The sequence below is a fragment of the Stegastes partitus genome, unplaced genomic scaffold (genome assembly GCF_000690725.1).
Source record: "Stegastes partitus isolate 25-593 unplaced genomic scaffold, Stegastes_partitus-1.0.2 Scaffold6, whole genome shotgun sequence".
NCBI lineage: Eukaryota > Metazoa > Chordata > Actinopteri > Pomacentridae > Stegastes > Stegastes partitus.
In genome coordinates, this window is record NW_007577737.1 from 1,107,410 (window position 1) to 1,132,644 (window position 25,235).

The 25,235-nt window shown below is 44.3% G+C and overlaps 1 protein-coding gene across 1 annotated transcript in view; it reads right to left on the reverse strand.

The window, feature by feature from the left end:
* Positions 1 to 25,235, reverse strand: part of LOC103356601 (oxysterol-binding protein-related protein 10) — a 101,852-nt gene that overhangs the window by 41,837 nt on the left and 34,780 nt on the right. Inside the window, exons 5-7 of the mRNA XM_008280822.1 lie at positions 21,037 to 21,234; positions 7,717 to 7,957; positions 1,219 to 1,349 (exon numbers count right to left, since the gene is read on the reverse strand). Coding sequence (XP_008279044.1) covers positions 1,219 to 1,349; positions 7,717 to 7,957; positions 21,037 to 21,234 — 570 coding nt within the window. The remainder of the gene's footprint in view (positions 1 to 1,218; positions 1,350 to 7,716; positions 7,958 to 21,036; positions 21,235 to 25,235) is intronic.

The following is a 25,235-nucleotide window of genomic DNA, read 5'->3' on the forward strand; positions in this document are numbered from 1 at the left end:
TAATTTATGGATTTTTACGGATTTGCCTCGAGACCAAAGTGACGCTGAGAGCGACAACAACAGAGAGACTGAGGAAGTGATGAAGTGATTCTGAGACTGTTCAATAGTGGGTGTGGTTTATATTCAGATGTGCTCAATATGGAATTTACGGTAATATCACAGTTTAAAGTTTAGATTTGTGTCGTTTTAATGACAGAATGACACATTATAGATCAGAAAGCTAATATAATTTTGGTGTTTTTTTTAAACAAACATCATGCTTTTGGGATTCAGAGGCTTAAACATCTGCTTTTATGAAATTTTTTAGCATTTAAACGTAAACTGTTTTGAAATTTCCTTTGCTGGCATTTTCATTAAGTACGACTTCACTTTTAAGTCCACGTTTACTTTCCATATTTTAAAAGCAAAGCTGATGATTTTTAATGTTTCTCAATATCTGACTCCAAAAATCTCGTTTAAAATGGTTTCGTTTTACAGAAACAAGGATTTATTTCCTGTCATTGTTTCCTGTTTCCAGCTTTGTGAAAACGTCCATTTGTGTCTTCAAGTGGTCTCTACAGCTAAAGGAACACTTTAACTCTGCCCTATCAAATCACACAACAGTGACGTAAAACCGACTTAAAAACCGAAGGAAGGGGATTTGTTTTGGGACGGGCGACACCAAGCCGGTGCAAATCAGAGACCAATCTAAAAACACACTTATAACGCGTTGCCACTGAGTAAAGCTACATTATATACAGACTTCTTCTGGTTAGCAGGGTCGTGATGGAAACAACAACGGAGATGCTCTCAGGTCCAGCCTGGTGCACCAACACAGACACATACCATAGAGATGCGATTTCCCGGTTCGATTACTGGCAGTGACCTTTGGCGCTTGTCACGCTCGCTGTGTTTCCTGTCGATATTGTCATAATCCAATAAATGCACCAACAAAACAAACAAAAGAAGTAAAAATCACCACATCCTACACACTTACGCCTCGCTTCATGAGCCTCAACCTCGGACCGAAGAACGGGTAAATGGAAAAAGATTTTTCTGTGCAATCATCCGACCAACCACTGTCTGGACAACACCATCTGTCCCAGATTAATCGTGCAGCTGTACAGTGTTCTCCGTCCCACTGTAATCCAAGGCCAGACCAAGTCAGCGGGGGTCCGACAGAGAACCCACACAGAATCCAGTGGCGCTAACTGACAGCAGGACGTAAAAGTTTCTCACCTCAGCACCATGGGACAGACTCCTTTTCCTGAGGGCCGGGGAGGGCTCGGCTGATTGTAGAGGAGTCAGACCGCCGTTCTTCAGCTGCTCCCCTGAGGGCGACTTTGGTACAGTCCACACAGGAACACCATCTGAAAGACGACAGGGCAGCGTCAGAGCCGACTGCTGGCGTTCAGTCAGCACCAGTGATACAGAGGTGGCTGGAGTGTTCAGGGCGACTGAAAAGTACTCAGATTACTCTCCTGTTTAGATGTTGAGGTGTGCAGAGTATAGACACCAGGAAGTTGTGTGTGCTGTGTGTATAAATCTGATATTTGATCGATGTGGGTCTGCTGTATCGACTCAGTGGTGAGTGGAATGATGACTGACTTTGACTCTGGTGATAAAATGTTGTGCAGAAATGAAAGAAGTCCTCGTACAGTCAGCATCATAACAGAGCCTTTAAACTATTTCATGCCACTTATTAAAGCGTCATTTTATAACACTGCATTGAATCTAAGTCTACAGGGGATTATTCACCTTCATGATGTTTTAATGCAGCTGTAAGTGTTTTGAGAAGGTCCTCATGTGGTTTTTCAGATTTCTCTTCTTACTGTTTTTCACAGAGTTTGTGATCAATGCACCCAAAAAAGGAGGAAACTACTTTAAATCAAAATGCGTCTACACTCACAGTCCGACATCGCGTATGAATAAGCACAATGTAGAGGACTGAGAGGTGTTAATCCTACACATTTTTGCTCCCATTAGACTGTAACTGCGATATAAAGTCCTGCACTTCTGGGGAAACAGCGCGACCACGACTACAAGCAGAGAGAACTCAGAAATAGTTTTCATGCAGTTTGACACAGTTGTAATGCAAAAATCAAATATTTGTAAAAAACGCAAATGTTTTTTCTTGTTTGGGGGGGATTATTTACTTTACAAAAAATTAATAAAATAAAATAAAATGGAATCAAATTGTACAACAATTTTCCAAGTGCCCACAGCTGTTATCAATACTGGAAAAAATGTGACTCTGCTTGCTGTAGATCATTTACTACTTATGAATTTTGCCTTCCTAAACCCAATTCAGCTGAAAAGTGGCTGAATTCTTGTCCCATGACTGCTGGTGGCGGCTGAGTCGTTGATGGCTTCTCGGCATTAATGAGGAATGAAGAATGTTTTTGTGTTTAGTGCAAATGATTTGTATTATAAAGTAAATTTAACGAAATATCAGAGTTTTAGGCTTAGATTTAGTTCATTTTCTTAATAGATTCAGAGGTCAGGCCTATTGGAAAGTCAAAAATCTGCCAATTATTTCCGTTTTTATCGTGTAATTCTCTGATAAATGGCGTAATTTTGACCATTTTTTAGAAACAGTAAACCCAATGGTGGGTTTGGGGTTCAAAGGGTTAAACAAGGCCTGGGTTGTAATCAGTATTCTCATTTATCTAATTTCAGTGTTATATCAGGATTAAATGAACTCACTGCAAAATCAGTTATTTATGGAAGATTTTGTAAAAACCCAACAGTAACTGTAAGTCTGTCTATTGCCAATTATTAAGAAGAATGTCGGTTTTAACGTGGCCTCAGCAGTCGGTCATTGACCTACATGGTTTGGTGAACAGTCTCCAAAACCACGATGACTCAGGCCAAACACAGGAAAACTGCAGTAAGAGGAACTAAAGGTGAGAACACTGACTGACAGGATATCTGCTGAACAACAACATCCTCAGAACTGCTACTGGAGGGTTTCTGCACCACCAAACCTGCATTTGATGACGAGACCCATCAGTAACTCCTTTTTAGATGATTTCTCGCTTGAATAATAAAATAAATAAGCAAGTTTCCCCATTTAACAGCTTCTAACACACATCACAGTCGTGGACTCAAAGTGCTGTTAACGGAGCAGCACCAGAGGCCCTGCTCATCTCCGCCCCCAACACTCAAATTGGGTTAAAAATCTAACGCACCACGAGGCTGCTCTTTGATATCCATTAGCGCAAAGCAAGCTGTGCTTACGCAGGTCAACACGCCGTCGGGCCCGAGGCGAGTCTGTCTCCGCAAAATGTGCTGAAATAGCCCTCAGGCCAGAACCCTGCGTTGGCCAACTGACAGCTTGACTGACAGCAACCCGGGAAGTGTGAGTGAACCTCCTCTAGTGATCCTGACCTCCTGCACAGCAGAGGCGTGAACAGGGGCGGCTCTGCCCAGAGGCGAGTGGGATGGCAGTGATTTGTAAGTACAGTGAAAATTGAATTTTAGACCCGTTTCCTTTTTTTCTTACAAGGTTATTCTCGATATATTTGGAGGTTAATGGGTTCCTGTGAGTTCATTTAAGGGGAATCTGTGGAAGTGGTTTATGCTGCTCAGGAGTTTTTTTTACACAAGCAACAAACTGGTTTTGTAGCAAAGATGTTCATTTTGTCTTCAAAGTTCAAGTAGACTTAAGAATTTCTTTGTAATAGGACAACTGGTATAAAGTTGTTAACTGTACCTTGACATGTTTTGGCGTTCTTATCTGTCGCCTTCTTCAAAAGTGTCATCTGACGTGTGTGACGTGTCTTTATCAGCTGTTCTTCGTAATATACGAAATCCCCTGTAAAACGTTCGTGGGCGAAACGGGACGGGCCTTCAGCGTGAGGAGGACAGCACACCAGAAAGAGTGCGAAAAAGAAACCACTGGACGTCTTGCAAAATCAGAGAAAACAAAAGCCAAACAAGAAAGCCTAAAATCTGCCATCTCAGGTAGTGACCTGAGATGGCAGATTTTAGGCTTTCTTGTTGATGATTCTCCCGCTTGCAGTGGCAAGCGGGAGAATCATGTGATGAACTGGAAAGATGCAATGATCATAGGAACTGAGGAGCATAAATACAGGCACTGGATCCGGGAGGCGATTGAAATCAGGAAACGAGGCTCACATACAATCAACAGAGATGATGGAGCGTTCCTTCTATCCCACACCTGGATGTGCTGCTCCAGAGATCACCGCGTGGTGGTCGGTGTGGCCTAACTGACACTGGATCTGTCAGATTGGCCACACACAGGAAGAACAGCTGATAAAGACACGTCACACACGTCAGATGACACTTCTGAAGAAGGCGACAGATAAGAACGCCGAAACATGTCAAGGTACAGCTAACAGCTTTATACCATTTGTCCTATTACAAAGAAATCCTTAAGTCAGCAAACTGGTTTATAGACTTTTCTGGGATGTCACAGTGAAGCACCAGAAGTAGAGACGTTGTCACCCCTTTTCCACCAACATGGAACGGATTCGGTTCTGATTTGCGCACCTAATTCTGAAAAAATAAATCAGTTCGCAACCCAAAGGTTACCAGCTGGAACCAAAAAAGTTTTCGTCGACACCAAGTGTGAACAGTGACGAAAGCGTTGGGTGTCATGTATTCTACAGAGACGGCTGGGAGGTTGAGTAAGAAAAAAAGGGCGTGCATTGGTTTGCTGATGAAATTCAACGCTTTGTGATGTCGTGTCCGGAGTTGTGCGATGCAGTCCATTGGCGACACGTCCTCGACTGCAATAGTTCCGCTCAAAACTGGTGGAAACAGTTGGTTTGCTAGACAGAAGTGATTAAAGAACCAGAGATAGTTTGGTGGAAAAGAGGTGTGGGTGAGCAGGGGCATGTTTGGGCCATTGGATAGAAGCATGCAGGTGAATAGAAAGGCTATCGCAGGTCAAACAGTGGAGAGACAAACAGTCATGCAGTAGATGTTTCCAATGGCTTAATCTTCCATTTCTGGGCCGTGACATCAATTCAGACTCTTACCCTACATGTGTTCTCTTTTATTCTCTCTTAAAACAAGACGCCATTCACCTCAGTTTTGGTTAATTGGGGTTCTTGTGCATTAAAGTCTTTGTGCTAAGCTGCAAAGGGGACTAATTTGCAAAGTAAATTTCCTTTATGGATGTTCAGCTCCTTAAAGGAAAATGTTGTTTTGGTGAGGGTGGGGCTTCAAGCTCTTTATGGCGGTGACAGAGGGGAGGGAAGGGGGATCCAAATAGAGCGAGAGCGAGCAGCAAAGATCCTCCGTGACACCAGCTGATAATATGCTGTCTGGTTTGTGACTGGCAGGTTTTTTTTAGTCTGGAGTTTACAAAGCTCCTTCAGGTTCTTCACTCTCTTTGCCGTTACTAGAGCGGACTCAGACAAGTTGCTCTGGTTTTGTACTAACAACAGAAGCCCGGAGGGACCAACGTGCCAGCCAAACTCAGTCCAACCTCATGCTCGGCTCTGTACCAAAGAGTTACGTTGCCCATGCAGTGGCAATGCTTTATTGTGTGGGCATAACAATACCATTCAACCAGCCAACCGACCAGCCAGCCACGACCTGTTATCAGCTGCATCAGACCAGGATGCTGCCCATGCTGGTGAGCAACACTATCCGTCACTCGGCAGAACCGAGGATCCTGACAATAAACTCCTCACTGAGGTGTGGGGGATACATGCCGGAAGCGGGGAGCAGCTGGACCCCCACAGGACTTATCAGCCAGGCAGCGGAAGGAAAGAGGTTTGTACTTGCGGCCCGGTGGTCCCACTCCACACCACCCCCTGTCTGACGAACAGGTACAGGGCAGGGTGACTGCTGGCGCAAAGAGAAGACCAACAAACTGTGAGGACTTCAGGACGGGATCCTGCACCCCCCTAAACACAGACACCAAACCACCTTCCCAAAGTCACAGATGCAGGTGGACCACAGCTTCTTGACTTCAACACTCCTACAGGGCGTAAAGGATGCCTCTGGAAATGTAGTAGCTTGCTCTTGGGAGCTTTCTCTTTGGATTCACGGCAGTTACGATGGATTACAGAGGGAACCCAGAAGTTGGAAAAATGTGCGTCAAACCTTCCATCAGCTTTTTTTGATTAACCAGATTCAGGTGGCAGCAGATTACTTGAACACTGGTTGCCATTAATCTTCAACTCTTCCGGGGCCATTCCAAGGTCTCCACTGGCTCTGATGACTCCTCAGAGCTGGATGTATACCGCTAGGAGATACCGCTAGGAGGCATTTCAACTACCTTTGTGTCCTTTATTTCCAGTAATTGGTCCTAAAACATCTGTCGAATCCCACAAAGAAAGATCACATTTAGAAATCCTGGGAGCGTCAGAAGAAAGCAACTTGACTTCAGTTTTTGGTTCTTGAAGACTTTCACCTCTCGTCTTTTAGCCTCTTGGATGAGGTGAAGCATCTTTAAGAACCAAAAAGTGAAGTACAGTTGTTTTTTTTATGAAGCTCTTAGGGTTGTCACAAGAATCTATACAGACAGCACGTTTAGCACTTTATTATTCACTGATTACCATTTATTATTAATCAGTTTTTAAAGAGTAGAGACTGTTTCGTCAACGTTAGAGTTCTACATGTGTTTGGGAAGCTTCTGTTGGTAAAAACACACATTTTGTTTTCTTTTGTTTGGGCACTCGGATCCACTGTAACTGCCGTGAATGCAAACCGACTCTGCTATCGTCCACAAACGGAACAAGCTGCAGTTCTTCAGAGCCACCTTTCAAGCCTACAAGCAATGAATTTCTGGTACTCAATAGCTTTTCAAGTTCCTCAGTGAAGTTAAATCAGCTCCACTCCTCTTTCCTGGAGACAGCATTTATGGTGCTGTTGTTCCACAGCGACCTGGAGACTCTAAATGGATTACAAACATTTGTTTGTACTTGGGGGGGAAATAGGATTAGAGCACAACATTTGATGGATTTCACCTTATTTTAACAGAGTCTACTCCTGTCTTGTACTTGTCGTCTACCTTACACTGTTAAGAAGTCCTCTTTAATCCTCATCCTTGGTGTTATGCCAATAGAACCACCCTCAGGCTGCAAATGGTTTAAATCGAAACAACTTTATTGGATCCATAGTGATCTGGCACAGAGAGGGTTAAACATGGCAGAGGTCTGACATTTGAGGCACCAGTGTGGATTCCTTTGGCAAAGACTTAGTCCTTTGAGGAGATTTAGAAGTGCATAGTCATCATATTTCGGTTTACTCATTCACACACAGATCCTGATTTTCTCTGACATGCATGTAGGGAGACAGTCTGAAATGCTTTCAAGGGTTCTGTAAACAGTACCGACGATAAGTTCTTTGTCATACACACTTCAGTCATGCTTGTACTTGGCACTACCATTGTAAGGAACTTTTGGCATTTCAATGCAACTGATGACATTGAAGAGAGGAAACAAAAGAAACGAATGGAAAACAGCACAGAACAATTCTAATCACTACAAGCTGTGACAAAAAAACATAAATGGAACAAATAAAACTGTTCAACAGACAAATGCAACATTCAACAACATTTACTACAAACGTTTAAGTTCATGGTACCCATCAGGCAGGGGCAAGAGCCACAGTCTAGCTGCCCCAGCTGGGCCTTGCCGCTGGAGCTGGGCTCTGGAGGAGGAGGAGGAGGAGACTGAAAAGACAAGGGGGATGGGGGAGATGGAGGGGTCGGGGGCTCCAGTAGCAGCACTGGAACAGGGCCCGGGGCGGACTCACCGGAGGGGGCTCCGTGGCCGGCGTGGTTGCGCTGGGAGGCCTGGGACGGAGGCGGCGCCTGGCTGTGGCTCTGAGTCTGTTGCAGGATGTTCAGGCACTCGCCCAGGCAGCTGAGTGTGGCAGCCGACGTGGCTTTGAGCAGCAGCAGGTCCTGATCTAGGCAGGAGAGCGGACCCTTGGTGGGTAGAGAGTCGATGGACTGGACGAGGTTCTTCTGTTGGCCCTCCGCTTGGGACATCACCTGGGCAAGAGCAGCGAAGGAAGACGTTAAAATACAGAATCGACATTACTCGAATTACCACCGATGTTCACATCAACCACCTACGAGATCAAATCACAAGAGAAAGATTGTTCTTGGAGTATTTTTCTGCATAATTTAACTTCAATGCACTTCGTCCACCAGTGTGAGTCCCCACAACCCCTGAATGGAAGAATTTCACATCTCGAGCCTCCAGATTCTCCTGCATGACTTCATCCTCACCCTGAAAATGGTGAATCACGCAAGTTCAGTCCCAGTTTGAGAAACAGTCAGACTGTGCACCTCATATGAGTCGGGTTCATGGAGTTCAAAGCCGCTTTCGGCTGCATTGTCCTGGAGAAACAGCAGCCACCTCAAAGCTTTCTTTTCCTTTCTGCTTTAAACGAGTTTTTGTGAACAGTGACATCAGGCTTTATGGTTTACAGGGTTGCCCCAAAATGGGAATCACACCGCCATTCGATATGAAGACTCCTACTAATCCATTTCTAAACCAGCCTTTCAAAACAACTTAATTTAACATGAATATAATCCGGCACACTGGATGGCTAGGAGACAATCCCTTTATATGTGCTTCAGGAGAAATCCTCAGATACATCCTGTTGCTCTTTCAGGCACTTAAAGGAGACCAGCTGAAAGTATTTTATAGTTTTCTTTATCCTTTCTTAATCCCAAAACCAAATAACCCAAAAAAAAATAGTCGTTTTCTGTCCTACATACCTCCATTGTTGTCCAGAAACCACAGAACAAACATGGACACTGCAGGGTATTTTAGTTCCTTGCTTCATAAATGCCCACAAGAACTCCTAACTATCCACAACAAATGTAGACTTTACTTCGTGTGCAAAGCAGATTTAGGCGATTATTTAGCCTTTTTAAAAATGCATCTGTAGTTTTTCTTAAACTGTAGATGCATGACTTGCTTGTGAATATTTAGTCAGTAGAAGCATCGTGCTTGGGGTCAAGTGCCACTCATTGGACAGGAAAGTTGGAAAGAACTGAGCCTCTCTGACCCTCTGAAACCTAAAAGTATGTTTTGTTTTGAAATTTTTTATACAGTAAAGAGAAAAAAAAACTACTGCATTTATCAATTTATCATCCCTGACATGCCACTCCATCAGGAAATCTGAGATAATATTGAAACTGCTCGGAGTTCAGAGGATCGTGAGCACTTGCTGACAACAATAAAACCTTCAGTGTACTGCTGACTCACTAATTACAGACCTAATTAGTTTAATTAGTCATTGTGATGAGACAAGTCATCAAATTAAAAAACAAAAAATGCTTGAGAAACTAGACATATTCTTGTCTTAATGGCTATTTTTAAAGCCGATAATTGATCATCAGGGACGTTAGAATCTACAGTAAACTTTTATTACACTTGTAATATCTTGGCACATTTGCAAATAACTTTGGCTGGAAAAAAAAAAAGAGTTTGTACGGATGTGAAATGTGGATACACGCATGACAAAGAAATATAAATGAAACTGTACATCCTCCAGTATCTTACACAAGCACACTGCGTAGGTAGTGACATTAATTCTGCTGCTATCACCTCCGTATCCTGACTGCAGGCAACAACTGATCCCCACAACCATCTGCTCTGAGACGACAGCGCCAAAAAGAAACTGCCGAAACTCTTCAAACCAGAAAAGTTTCTCTCCGAACTCCTGCAGACACACAGAAACATCTCTGAAAATTATTTCCGTGCGACTCCCCCCTTTCGCAGTCTAAATGCATCACAAAGGGAAGAAGACAAAGTCAGCTCTGGCTGGCGGGTGATGCAGCGAGCTTCTCTCAGGGCTAATGAATCTGGGTTGTTTATCAGCCTGGAAATGTTGTATTCATTAATATTGTATAGCTTCACAAACACTTTTCGCCGCGCACACACTCGGATGGCACATCTGTCCTCCTGCATCAGAGTTATTTCGGAGTCGCTGAGAAGCTGTTGCACTGAGGTTGTATGTGGCAGCCGCGTTCGTGAGCAGGAATTTCATTTCATTATTTTTAAATGCACAGCACTTGTGCAATCATCGAGTCTTTCACCCGGGTCGGATGTAGACGTCCTTAGGCAGACGCAGCTCGAGTTTTTGTTCCGAATGCTCGTTATAAATAGAGTTTTTGGTGTTCAGCACGCTGACACCGTATCATTTCCACTGTGTCCTTCAAACAATCAGGACTCTTTGTTTCATTATTGCACACAAGAGCTGCTTTTTCTTTCCACGGCTTAAACCCTGCAGACAGTTTGAGTCTCATTCAACTTTACTGAATGTTCAGCTCGTTTTAACAAAGCGCTGTAATCACTCAGTGCTTTTCTGTGTCGTCTTGTGACAAAATCAATCAATACTTTATGATTAACACTCGTCCTGTGTAAGCGATGTGTTAAAAACCATCCGTCTGCTGCAGCGCGTCATTATACATGTTGGAGGACGAGTATTTTTAGAAAATCCAGACTCTTGGCTTCCTAAAGTTAATGAGCAAAAAGTGCTCTTGGTTGAAAACTGGTGCACACTAAGGACGTTTTAATAATGATTGTGAGAGATGTAATTTTTGCAGCCAATTTGGTACTAATACGCCTTAAAATATGATGTTTTGTTGGCTTGGTGGATCTTCCCGCGTGGAGTCTCCATGTTCTCCCCGTGCAGCGTGAGTTCTCTCCGGGTTCTCTGGCTTCCTCCCACAGTCCACAAACATGCTGAGGTTAATTGGTGATTGTAAATTGGTGTGAATGTGAGTGTGCTTGGTTGTCTGTCTCTAAGTGTAGCCCTGTGATAGACTGTTTATCTGTCCAGGTGAACCTGCCTTCACCCTGAGTCAGCTGGGATAGACTCCAGCCCCCCACCACCCTGGTGAGGATTAAGGTGTAGAGATGATGGATGGATGGATGCTGCGTTTTCAGACACATCAGAGGTTGGACAGTGGAGGGAAAAAAAAACCCAAAATGACATAATTTTGACCAAGATAACATCAAAAAATGCCAATACACAGAGAATTCTTTGACATTTCTGTACAGTCATGACCCCCCAGCCTTGGTCCTGTCCCCCTCTTGGTCTCTCCCTGTCAGTACTCGTCAGCTCAATCAGTGACAGCTGCTGTAACTGACTCCCCTGGATCTAATCACCACAGGGCCATAAAATCAGGCCGTCCCTCCATTCTCCACCTGGTCATTGGTTACCTGTTTCCCTGCCACTGCGCCATGAAAAGTCTCCACACTGCCTTGGATTTCCCAGCTGCTTCCTGGTTCCCCGTCCACCATCCAATCCTGCCCACAGCCTGCTGAGCCCTCGTCGCCCTGACCTCCTCCCCACAGCTGGTCCTTGTAGTTTTTGTGAGTACTCCCCTTTTGTTAACTAACATCAGCCTTCTGTATTTTATTATTCGTTCCTCTGTTGGTTTAGTTAGTGATTTTTCGCGTTTTTCTAGTTTCGCCCAGCTCAGATTCCCCATTCTTGATTTAAGTTTTGTTAATTATTTAAAATAGACTCTTTAATCTTGATTTGTTTCTGCACTTGGGTCCAAACCTGTTCCGTGACATGTGCTGCCTCTTTTTGCTGCTCGTCATCTCACTCACGCTGATCATTTGTGATGAGCTGATGGTGGACGACATGACGGTGGAGCTGAGCCGCGTGTTACTTCATTATATTAGTTATATCTGCTCTCAATGTAAACTAGAGTGTTTCTGAAAAAAACGTTTTATTTCTACATCTTGCTTCATAAGAAACACACATTCTGCATTCTGTTTGGTGATATATTTCTTCTTGTAATTACACACTGATATCAAAGCTGTGTAGCTGTAAAACACAACACACATCACACAACATGAAACAAGAGGCAGAAAAGAAGAGATTCAGAAGTATAATCACATCTGCGTTGTGCTAATAAAGCCAGAAATCTGAACCTGCCTCCGGGTCTATATTGACTAAAACGGGCCTTTAGCGAGTGGCAACGCAACTTGGACGGCAAATGTGTTGCTATGCAACCAAAAGTTAGTCAAAAAAAAAAACGTACCATGCACAAAAATAACACGGCTCACTGGGTTTATGGCGCTCGGTAAAACGCAGCCACCTTTCTTGATGCAAGTGAAACATGACATTTTCACAGAAACGTGGAAAAAGGCCCGTGGTGGAGAGGATTGTTGTTGTGTTGGTGCCACGGCAGACGCAAATAGAAGATAAAGAGAAATATAAAGCAGAAAAAAATGAGAACAACATAAAGTGTCATCTCTCAAACTACCTGACTGGCTTCAGAGACAGAACACAAATAAGACAGAGTTAAAAAAATGACAAAAAGGAGAATATTTTTCCTTATTTTGAAAACCACATTTTATATAAAATAAAAAACCCTCTTGATTCTATCGCAAACACACACTCATTACTTATTGCTGCTTTCTGCATGTGAACAGTAATATCGTTCATAATTCCTCGTTTAGTTGATACACAGGAGAGACATGAACATAAAGGGAACATATAATTGAGTGAGCTTTCACCACCACCACCACCACCACCACAGTAACAGCTCTGTGGACCAGCGATGCTTCCAGAAATAGCCTCACCCCAATGATCCAGCCCCGCCACACGGTGTAAGTGCCCAGTGGTGCTGCTGCACCGACAGCCGAGGCGTTTGATGAGTTCACATCAGTCGGCTGTGACAAGCTGACGGAGGGGAGACGGTTATGTGGTCTGACTCCCGCCATCACACGTGTGGTGAACAAACAGATGCACGCATGGATGGACAGACGGATGGGAGGTGACAGCGTGACAACGGCCTGAACGCTTGGCGCAAGACCTCACCGATAAATTGGGACTTCAAGGCTGCCTGTCAGAAGATTAGAATGACTGCTGTCAACGCAATGAGGAGGGTTTTTAGTCCACAGTGGACCTTAAAAGATCCCAGAATGCATTTAAACTGTCAGAGTAAGACGCAGAATTTTATCATATGTGGGTCTCAGAATAAAAATAATAAAGTTCTGAAAGCATCATTTAGTGTTCAAACACTGTACTGTGGATGATAAATGGCAGTTGGCTTATCTACAGCAGAGTGGTGACAAATTAATGGAAAACCCAACCATGTCCTGCCAGAACATCTCCAACGCCCTTTGGCTTTGATCCTCCAAGTCCGTACAACTCTAGTGGAGGGATGAAACAGAATTCAGTGATAATGCCGTGTCCATATCTTATCGTGGTGGCTGTAATAACCAGCTTTTGATGTGTGGAGAGCCTCTACAGCAACATTCAAGCTGCAACAACAACATGGTAAGCTTAATATACTAATATGGAAGTAACTGGAAACCCAGCAAACATGAATCCTTTATGATTTAATGGAAATCACAGTAACTGATAGGTTACATCGGTGTCCGCTATGGGAGTCAACCAATGCAGAGGCTACAGAGAAGCACTTGGACCAGCAACCCAACAGGCCAATAGCATGTCACCGCCTTGGTGATGCTGCTATGTGTAACTTCTGATCGGTTTCAACCAGAAGTTTGAGTCGATGCATGATTGCAGCCAATAAAGCTATCATCCACCCCTTTTAACTCTCCATTTTACTCCATTTTACTCCACTACACCTCATAACTTCTGTCTGTTCTACACCAGGGACAGAACAAAAGAACCAACAACAGCACAAACATGAACAAGAGTCGCCTAAATTGTTCCACGTATTTCTGCAGATGACAGCTTATGTCTGCAGAGCTCCGATACAGTACCGGCGCTACAGCATAAATCTGGCTTCCTCCAGCCACCGGTGCTGTCACAGAGCTATTTTGAGCTCTCAGATGCCAGGAGTGCTCACAAGTCATAATCACGGCCATCGTTACCATCCATCCCACACGACAAACACAGCATTCATCTCAGCGCGACTGCTGCCTCACACAACAGGGGTGGAAAATACCGGGTCGTCCTCATCCAGCAGAAAGTAGAACCTGACTCAGTGTTAGCCACAACATGGTAGTTCTACGGTTTCACCCTGCAATTATCAAGACTGAGGATAAAACTGACTCCTTCATCATGTTGTACTGTTTTATCAGACTCTGTAAATCAGTTTATACTAAACAGAATAGTCAGACTGATTAACCGGACAGGGACACTGAAGCAGGCATGACTGAGTTGCATTATGGGAAGCACAGGAACAAGAGGGCTCAACCAGTACTTGAGATTAAAGGTCAGGAGAAAATCCCCAGGAGTTAAATTCATCTGGAGGGAATATAGCACATGTATTGTCAAGAGCAGGCCGTCCTTAAAAAACTGAGTGACTGTGCAAGAAAGAGACAAGTGATGGAGGCCACCGAGACTCCTACGACTCCTCTGAAGGAGTTACTAGAAGGAGGCTAGTGAAGGAGGCCACCGAGATGCCTATGACTCCTCTGAAGGAGTTACAAGATGGAGAGACTCTTTCATTCTTTATTGTGATGAGACCAAACTGGAACTTTTTGACCATCGAACGCGCTGTTTGATGGAAACCAAACACTGCATATCCTCACAGACACACCATCCCCACTGTGAAGCACGGAGGTGGCAGCATCATGATGTGAAGCATGGAGGTGGCAGCATCATGATGTGAAGCATGGAGGTGGCAGCATCATGATGTGAAGCATGGAGGTGGCAGCATCATGATGTCGGGATGCTTCTCAGCAGCAGGCCCTGGTAGGCCTATAGATGTAGTGGGTGAAATAATGCAGCAAGGTACTGAGAGATCCTGTCGGCCAACCTGGTGCAGTCTGCAGGAGAACTGACACTCGGGACATTTGTTTTCCAGCAAGACGATGACCTGAAGCCCAGCTGAAGCTACACAGGAATGGTCTGAAGGCAACAAGGTGAATGTTCTGGACAACTAGACACGCAGACCTCAATCCAAATGAAAACTTGTGACTGGACATAAAAAGGGCTGTTCATTTACAATCCTTAAGAAGAATGGAGTAAAACTGTAGAGTCCAGGTGTGTAAATCTGATTGAGACCCATTTATTTTACATTACATTTTAGAAATCTATGTTCACGTTGACATAAAAGTTGTTTTTTGTAAATTCTTGTTTTAAAAAAAAGACAAATTAAATTGACCAGAATTTGAGGCTTAAAACCAACAAAAAGATTGAACCTCCAAGGGGATGAATGCTTCTCATGGACACTGTATTTGCGTGACTTATTTTGACTTTTCTCCGTTTAGTAGAGTTTAAAAACCCAGTTGTGTCGAAGCCCTTTTAGACATCCAATCCCACCACACAACAACAACTGTGGCTCTGCAGACCTCTAGCCCTGTGCTGCTGGGCTCATACTGCAGATCCGAGCCTCCTGCCTGGCGCTGGGCCGGTCCAGTGAGTGCTGGTGGGACTGGAGATCAACAGGGCAGAGCTGAGGAGGCAGATCATGTGACGATTCGCTGAGGCGTAAAGACAACTTTGAGCTACCGCTGGGTGGTTGGAGAGGCTTCCAGAGAGCAACAGAGTGGTGTTTATGAATATTAGCAGCCGTAGCCACCAGGAAATAGATGGGATGTACAACACGACATCCCCGACGCTGCTGTCTGACCATAAATCTGCTACGCAATCAGCACGCAGCAGCTTCCTCGCATCCACTGTGCACAGCTGAGTGTAAATCTCAGCACGAGCAGACTCCTTTACTGTCGACTCCAGCATCCTCCGGCCCTGTGCCAAAGCCGTCAGACAAGTTTATGGGTTTGTTATGAATAAAGGAAGGGAAACAACAAATGGCGAGAGGAAGGAGAGGCTGAAGGAGAAGAGAGATTAAGAGTGGAGCTGAATGACGGCAGATATGAATCGGGTCACGGGAACCTGATTCTTCTTCTGGAGCAGAAGAATGTGAAGCAGAACAGAAGATGAATCGCACACCGCAGAGGGCCTTGTTTCCACCAGAGGAGTGTTTGTTTCGCCTAACGATCTACCATCTGCTCGTTATTTACTCAAATCGTCCCGGGTTCACCGAGGAGACACACTCTGGCCCTCAGAGGCGAGACATGATTCTCCAATCACACCCATCACCAGTCGCTCTCCTTCTGTCACAGAGTGAATCATTTAGGCGAGATATTCTTAGCGCGATGAGACAGAAGCGCAGCATGGCGCATCTGAATGGGAAATGTAACAGCCAGGTCCTCAATGAGCGAGAAAGGCATGAAAGAAAAAGCCCCGCATGAAATATTGATGCTCCTCCGAGTGTGTCGTCACACTGACGTGCAGACGAACCGTCGTGGCAAATGGCGAGTTTTTCAATGCGCTGTTTTTCGCTAATGATTTCGCTGCTCCACTCCCCGGAGCTTCACTTTGGGGAAAGGTGACACGGCGGCACAAGGTGCTGTGATCCCGCTGCGAGGGTTCAATTACATGACGGGTCATTAGGGAAGTCATGCTTTCTTTTGGCAGGCATCATACAAAGCTCCTCTGTCCCGGCTTAAGAGAGACAGTAAGCAAGAGTCGTCTGTTATTCTGGAACGAGGATCGGATATCTACAGCTGAAAGCCGGTCTTCTCATCGTCGCAACCTTCAGCTGAGCAGCAAGGTCGGACGCTGTGTTCAAGGTGCCTGACAGCTAAAGAAGAAGCTGGGAAGTGTTCGGCTAATTAGCCATCAAACAATGAAAGATATAAATCAAAATAGCACATTTACAGAGAGGGGTTTTCTCCCTTTGTGGACCGAGTGTCAGATAAAACCAGCGATTGGACACTTTGGGCTCAAGAAACCTGCGATGTGATTAAATCAAAAGGTGCACAAGATTACATGATAATGAAAATAATGAGTGGCTGCAGCCCCACAAGTAATCAAGTTCATTATTTTCCATGAGAGATGTGGTGTCATCATCCAGCTGTGAATTTGCATTTGGCCGGTGTTGATGCAAATCACTGTCGAACCTTTAAGCCTGCATTAATGCTTTTTTTTTTGCAAACGAGCTGTAATAATTATATCTTTTGATGCGATAGTTGACTGTTTACAGAAAACGCAGAGCGACAGTCCTCCTGATGACACGCAGTCTGTACGTTTTTTACTTCAACTCATCACAAAGTGCACAATATACTGGCTGCACAACAATGATCAGCATTCAGGGCGGTTTTCTACGCGTCTCACTTTCACTGCGCAATTTCGCCTGTTTCTGGGTATCTCAGAGGAAAATGAAGCCTTGATTAACACAACCAAAGAAGTGCATTTGCAATTGTGCTACTAAAACAGGAAGACGCTTCTGTTTTCCCCGGTAGGTATCAGCAGCTTTCCCCTGGTACCTGAAATTGCAGACGGTAAAAACAATCTGTGAAAACTCAAGTCGCTGTCAGAGGAGGAAAAGAAGAGTGAGGGTGATGGAAGCTGAACCACGGACAGGTGTTCAGTCTGGATAAGGGTCACAGCAGATGCCACTATTTCAACCGGATCAGTAACTAACAAAACCTGCTTCTTGTTCAGACAACCGGATGTTTCACTCTGTCTCTATCACTGACATCAGGGTTTCTATTTCAAACTGGGACTCTTGCAGTGGTTTCTTGCTTTGGACGGTACCCAGGCCGTTGGCAGGAGCCGTGCCGCTATCACAGCCAGACAGTGAACCGGGAGATACCAGGAAACCAACACGAGCCAGAAACCGTAGTAGTTTCTGGGCCAATTTTGGGTCGGCCCGACACTTTGAGCATGTTCTGATCGCAAGAACCGCCCCTGAAGAAGCTCCTGATTGTCTGGGAAGACAAAAAAGAACCTACTCCAGGGTTGGTTCTTCTGAGCGGCGCTGAAAAGCTGCTGTGTGGGTTTTTACACCAATAAAAGAAAACAGGTAGAACACGGAGAGGACAGCAAGCGTTTGTTCTCATCGAGCAGCAGTCTTCTCCTCCATCCATCCATCAATCATCTCTACACCGTCATCCTCACCAGGGTCCCAGCTGACTCAGGGTGAAGGCAGGTTCACCTGGACAGGTAACCAGTCTATCACAGGGCTACACTTAGAGACAGACAACCAAGCACACTCACATTCACACCTACAGAGGATTTAGAATCACCAATTAACCTCAACATGTTTTTAGACCTTGTGGGAGGAAGCCGGAGAACCCGGAGAGAACCCACGCTGCACGGGGACAACAGGGAGACTCCACGCAGAAAGATCCCAGGTGTCCTCACCGGGACGCCAACCGGCAACCCTCTAGCTGCGAGGCCACGGTGCTAACCACTGATCCACCTTGCAGCCCATTTCTAACATCTTCAATGTAAAATCGACCATATATGCGAACATGATAGCCTCCACTGTTCCTGTGTGCTCATAGAAGTATAGCGTCACATCCACTGACTGCTATTTGTCTTTGCTTTGGTGGAGTTAACATCACAGGGTTGGATCCCAAACCACTGTCGACAAAGGAAGGCTGAAAGGGACGCCTACGAGACTGCTCCTGTAAACTTTGAGTTTCTGCAGCGAAGAGCCACATAAGTGCATCATCTGTAATGAAAGGGTCTCTGCGGATAATAAAACTTCTGCCTGTTGTCACTTTAATTACAACAGCAGGGTGGTGGGCCATTTAAAAAGCAAAACAATGAGCTGAAAGATGCTAAAATGCTACATAAAGCTGAGAAAAGTCTGGTAGTAACTGTGAGCGTTTCCTCTATAATTGACTAATTTTGCATCCAAGTTTTGACCCAAGTACTAAAAAAAAGTGACATTTGTGGAATCAATCCATCCTTTTGGTCTGAACAACAGCCACAGAAATCACATAAATTAAAAGGGAGAAGTTTGTGTTCCTGCAGCTCAAGGACAGAAACGAGTCCCGTGAGGATCAAACAACATTTTCCACGATGCCAGACGCGACCTCTTCCCTGTCAGATTTTATTTCTCCTCCTCTGTACCCACCGTTTACACCGGCACAAGTGTTTTACATTTAGAAAGCCTCTTGTCTTTCCTTGTCCACGTTTCCTCCTCCGTCCTAACTGCTAAGTCATCTTATCTCCATAATTCAGCGGCCAGATGCACAGCTGCCTGGCAACGATCCGAAAAGAACATCTCGTCTCTAAACAAAAGGGGTGAAAGCAAAAAACAAAAAGCTGCAGCTAATGGCCGTATAGTTTGGCAGCCAGGCGGGCGCACAATCATGTCTTCATCATGTCTATCATTTTCGCTTCACAAACCCAACTTCAAGCCTAATCTCTCGCAATTAATCACTATAAACCGACTCGAGACAGGCTATTAAGGAGCGACGGGGAAAAAAACAATCTTCTCTTGAGAGATAAGAGTGACTGACTGCTCCGAGTGCACGGAGATGCAGCAGATGAGGACGGAGCGGTAACCAGAGCTGACAGGTCTGGTGACTGAGGCGGGGAGAATTAATGAGGATTTGAACTTCAAACTAAGTCAGAACTGATAGGAAATTTCAAGTGGAGAGGGTTTTTAATTAACTGGCGACGAGCTCGTGGGCCTGTAAATTTAACCACTTATGGAAAAACGTGCAGGGATCGGCAGGACTGTTCCATATGGACGCTTTTCCACTTCCATCACCTCCACGATTTATCTTCCGACGCATTCGCCACTCGACTTGCTGCGCAGATCCGACAACATATGCTTCCCTCTGTCACCCGCCATGTTAATCAGTATTAATATATACAATAAAAATGCCAACAAAGCCGAACTCGCAGCGAAGAGCGAGCGCAGCATCGGGCCTGAGAGAGCCAGAAATATCTGCTGAACTCACTGCACCAGCGTCCCACCTGAGACCAGAGACCACACGAACACAGTGCAGCTCTGTGGTGCGAGTCAGACAGAATAAACCCTTAAAGATGGAGTTTAGGTGTTAGCGTGGCTCGAATATTTAAAGAATAACTTCAGTTTATTACAGCTTGAGTCTTAGTTTTGGAGTTTTGTCCTTAAGTTAATCTGGAACTGTGGAGAGTTTTAAACTAATCCCCCAGTTAGCTAAACTAATGTAATCCTACAGGTCATGTGACAGCTTAAGATGGGCAAAGATTTCTGGGTTTTTTTTTTTGTTTTTTTGTTTTCCTAACTACAGGCTCATTTTTTACTGCAGTATAAAATCCTACACATCTATGGAAACAGCACAACCATGACTAGAAGTAGTGAGAACTGAAAACTGTCTTCTGTTCAGTACAGTACAGTTAAAACGCTGTGAATAATGCCTTAAAAAATAGAATTAAGGTTGTTTATTTAATGCAAATTGGAAAAAAAAACAAGTATCACCAATACTGGAGGGGAAATATTAACTGTACATGCTATAAAAAGTGTTCAACTCAGATTTTTAATTAATTTCCAGACTCTCCTGTCTGCTCTGAGTAAACACAGCCTGCAGTTCATCCCAAAAGTCTTGAGTGAGTCACTAATTGATCCATTGTAGTGCCAAAGGGGACAGATGTTTGATGTTTTTTGGGTTTTTTTTTACAGGCTACCACAGATGGTTCATTTGTGGTGAATTCTTTTTTAAGTAGCATGAAGTAATTTTGCTGAAATATCACAGTTTCAAGCATCATTTTGCCGACAGAACATCTCGTCACAGATGAGTAGTTCAAGGACAAAAGTGGAAAATCTGACTATTCTCTTAGATTTTACAGTTTCTGGCTCTGATGAATGGTTCAGGATAGAATCCCAGCAGGTTTTGGGGTTCGGATTGTTAGTTACTGTCTGAAAACACAACATTTAGAGTTTGCTCAAAGCCGCCAAAAGCGCTGCAAGCTGCTATTAAAACAACTTGCTGTAATGGAGCCTTTATATCTCCAAGAGCAAACAGGGTAACTCCATGTCACGTCCTCTCCTTTAGAGAAAGCCAACCCCAGATCCACTCTTATTTTGGAATGAGCTTTCACCGCTTGGCGTTCAATCCCGTAATATTTGGGCTATTTTGGTGCCACATCTGCCAGGGCTGATCTGCACCATTTTACTAAGTGCCGACGTTACCTGTTATTAGCTGGAGGCAACTTTACCAAAAGGTTAAACCATCCAAACAACAAAATCTGAGGACAGCAGAGGCGGAGGAAACACACCGAGACACACTTCTGGTGGCTTGTACATAACGACTGACTTTTCTATGAGTCTGTACATTCTTTTTAGGAAACTGCTGCTTAAGACGCCGCTCTGCCGTCACCACCCACCTCTTTGACCTCCAGCAGCCGTCCTGGGTACTGGCTCTTGGCCCGCCGAGCTGCAGCTGGAGATTTGTGGTGGGTGATGGTGACGATGTTGCTGGGCGAGGCTGCGTGGCCCAGGTGCCTCTGGGAGGCCGGGGATGAAGATGGGGTTAGGTGGGGGAGGAGAGAGAAACTACGGGTCCGACCGGAAGACGAGGAGCCCTGAAGGGGGGAGGGAGGGAGGGAGGGGGTGACACAGAGAGGGAGAGAGAGAGTCGTGTGGGGATTTAAACATGACAAGAACATGGGAACAGAAAGCTCTGCAGAGTCAGGAACCATGGGGATCTGGTTCTCAGATTAAACATCAGCCACAGGAAGGTTCAGCACTGGATTTATACAGAAAAACAGAAGCTTTATGTGTGTTTGACTGAGCTACAGTTAGTAACCAACGTCTGGCGAAACCACGCTGGAAATCTTCTTTTATTGATCATTCTTGGACCTTAAACATCTGTTTCTCAGGGCTCTTCCACAGCTGACTTGTTTCAAATCAGTTTCATCCAAACCAAACGTACAGATGTGGACTCATCAGCTAAACAACAGTCTCACATAAAGAGTTTACTCCTCGTCCATATCAGTCAGTTTGTTTCGACTGTGAATGTTTTGGATAGTCCAGAGTCAAACCACTTAAAGCTGGTTACAGCAGGCCATAGTCAGAGCAGGAAAACTGTTATTTATGGGAAGAAAACAGGACCAAGTTATCGATAGTCAACTACAACAAATCTCGTGAAAATGCCGACGCTTTCTAGGCATTTTTCAGAGAAAGAGCAGATATAAGAGGACAGGAGAGCAATGCCCTGTAAAGATAAAACAAACTGCAGCAGCAGGAAAACTCTACCAATGTCAGAACCAACCGATCCATGTGACACATAAGGAGAATCAGGTGATGATGACAGGATGTAGGTGTGTAAAGTTCTTTTAAGTTCTTGAGCTGGAATATGGAGGCAAAACTAACCGGATCAAATGTCACCAACATAAAAAGTAGCTAAACTAGCCTTAATCCATCCATCATCTCTACACCTTAATCCTCACTAGGGTCATGGGGGCGGAGTCTATCCCAGCTGACTCAGGGTGAAGGCAGGTTCACCTGGACAGGTAACCAGTCTATCACAGGGCTACACTTAGAGACAGACAACCAAGCACACTCACATTCACACCTACGGACAATTTAGAATCACCAATTAACCTCAGCATGTTTCTGGACTGTGGGAGGAAGCCGAAGACAGGAACCGGCGACCTTCTTGCAGCCCATGTAGCCTTAATGCTAGCTGACATTAGACATACAGCACCTGTCAGCTAATGAAGCTGACTGCTGCATTCAGTTTCCCTCGTTTTATAAATGTTACCTACCATAGGGCATTAGGGTGATACGGCCAAAAATATTTATCACGATATAAATGAGAAAAATTGCGATATAACTGACGATATAATTGACAAAATACTTCAAAACTGAACAACTTTATTGGTGCAAATAAAAAAAAAAAACGAACAATTTCTTTTCCATTTTGCAAGCAGCTGTTTGGGATGTGCATTAAAGCTGTGTTGTGCAGCCGGCGAATATTCGGATCTCTAAATCGCTATCCTGACACCACCACAATACTCTGATATCCGGCTCCAGCCCTACTGTGTTGGTCGATGCGTTCGCCCTCCTCCTCGGTCGCCGCCATGCTTCTCGCTCCATGCGCATTAAACCAGATGAAAACAACTGCGCTGCACGTTTCACTCAAGTTTTATCGCGATATTTCAATTTCATATCATACCCTAGTATTACACCGATGTTACTGATACGGCCCAGTCCTACCTGAATATTCCAACGTTTTCTTGGAAAGCTGCTTAAAAGCATAAAGTTGTTGCTTTTAAATGCTGTGTACAACATCCAGGAGTAAAAGGCGACTTTTCACTTATTAAACGTAACTCAGTCTGTGGAGTCTGAATAAAACAACTCTTTGTTCAGCCACCAACGGGCACCATGACAAAGACTTCTGCGGCAGTTAAGCTGAGATCAACCAGCGTTTACGCCTCCGTGGCAAACTCAACAGATCAGTTAAAACCATTCTTGTCCCTAATCCTAATCTTTGAGATTGAACCAGGATCTGCATTAAGACACGTCTTTGTTTCCGTGTGTCCTAGTTTCTTCTAGATTACCAGATAACTGTGAGCCGGCTACACCCACCAGCCTCCACAGCCAGAGGAACTATTATTATTATTATTATTATTATTATAGTGTGAAAATACCCAGAATTAAAGCACACATTCAACAGTTCCACCACAAACACAAACCAATGCTCTCTCGCTTTTAATTCTGCCAACAGCGGCCAAATTAACCCTCCACCAGCTGTCATTTTAAAGGAAATTAGTCGTCCAAGAAACAAACAAAAAAAACATAAATCCTCACTGAGAAGAAATATGACAACAATAAGTGGATTAGAAAAGATGTTTGTATTTTTTTTTTTACAATTTACTTGCTTGAATCTGTTTAACTGAGAACAACCACAACTACTGTCTTTCCTCTGACCCAGGATTTCCACCCATCACATAAAACATTTTATCCTGACACAAGCAACTCAGTTTGTTTGTTTTATTTATATATAAAAAAAAGGCAGTATCATCCTTTTGCTGTTTTGTTTGTCTCTGCACCAAAGTCACATCCCATCCTTCACGCTGAAGCCTCCTCTGCTTCCCCTCTGTGGCTCCTCGGTTTGCTGACCTCTGAGTTCGGCAGCAGCCACGTCAGGGCAGCATCTCTCTTTTCTGTCTTTACTCTCCATTAGCTTACAGCAGCATGGAGATTTACCCCTGTAGCAGAGTTCTGGTCACCGCTTCCAGCCTGGAGCAGCGCCGGCCTTTGTGCTGCAGTAACCCAGGAAGTCACACCTACGACTAACCTGCTGTTGTACCGAAACGTCACACACATCATTAGAGGCTTGTTTTGTTCCTGGCAGATATTAAAAATTCATGAAAAAAAACACAGAAATCCTCTTAATGTGACTGCGAGGATATATTTCCCGTGATTAGATGCATCCGAACACCAAGAGGAGGGAGTTACGGCGGGTCGCTGCTCGTGTAATCATTTTAAGGGAAAATAATCAGCTTACAGGAGAGAACACTGTCGTATTGTGCCGCGACGCTAAGCCACGAGCCGTGAGTAAGCAGAAAAGAGATGGCGTTTCAGGAGCGCGAACGGACGGGTAGACGCGCCGAGGTTTTGTCCTCCAAAACTGGCACGAAGCCCCGAGCGTTTCAATAAACTGGAGCAGACAGAACCGAGAAAAATCAAAGAGGAAAAGGGAAAGGAGGGGCAGGAAAGTGGACGGACGAGCAGGAAAAGTGTTAGCGACGGGATTATTGCAGGAGTAAATATAAACTAAAAGGCTGGAATTAGCTCCTGAAGTTAAAAATGTGACGTACATACAGAGGTTCAGCTTGTTTCAGGGCAAAACAGGGAAAAAGCCACGTTTATGCTCTACAAAGGCAAAAAAAGAAACTTGATTTTAGGTGAATACATTCTTTTAAACTGATTTAAACCTTACGATCACAAAACCAGCAGCAGGAAAGTACAAAAACAGCAAAAAATCACCTAAATCACACCATTTATCAGAACACAACTGCCGTATTTTCAACTTTCAGTCCTTGAACTAGTCGTCGGTGCTGCTCCTTCACGAATATCAAACAATTTTAAGTTTAAAAATCTTGTAGTTTCATCTAAATTGTGCACCAAAAACCAAATGCCTTGCTTTGACTTGATTCGGTAAAAACTATAAAGTTCTGCACCTCTGGGCAACCAGGAAGTGATGAGCGACCTGCAGTCATGTGACTAAAACTCAGTTGAACTGGACTCGACCGCAGGATGTGTACATACCGAAACAACTAGAAAAAGTAGAAATGTAAGCAGTAAGTATGTAGAGTCCCTATTGCTGACAAGCTGTGTGCACTTGGAAACATGGTGGATGTGCTGATTCCAGTTCTTTTAATAAATAATCAAAGAAATTCAGCTTTTTTTTCTTTTTATGATTTATGGCATTATAACTTTTGATATATCAGACAAAAACCCCTGTTGAGTTCTCTCTATTCTAGGCATGAATGTTTCCATAGAGCTGTTGGACTTTATTTTGCAATGAAAAATTAGTAAAGAAAATTATATGACAGGAGCAGAAACTACTTTATTT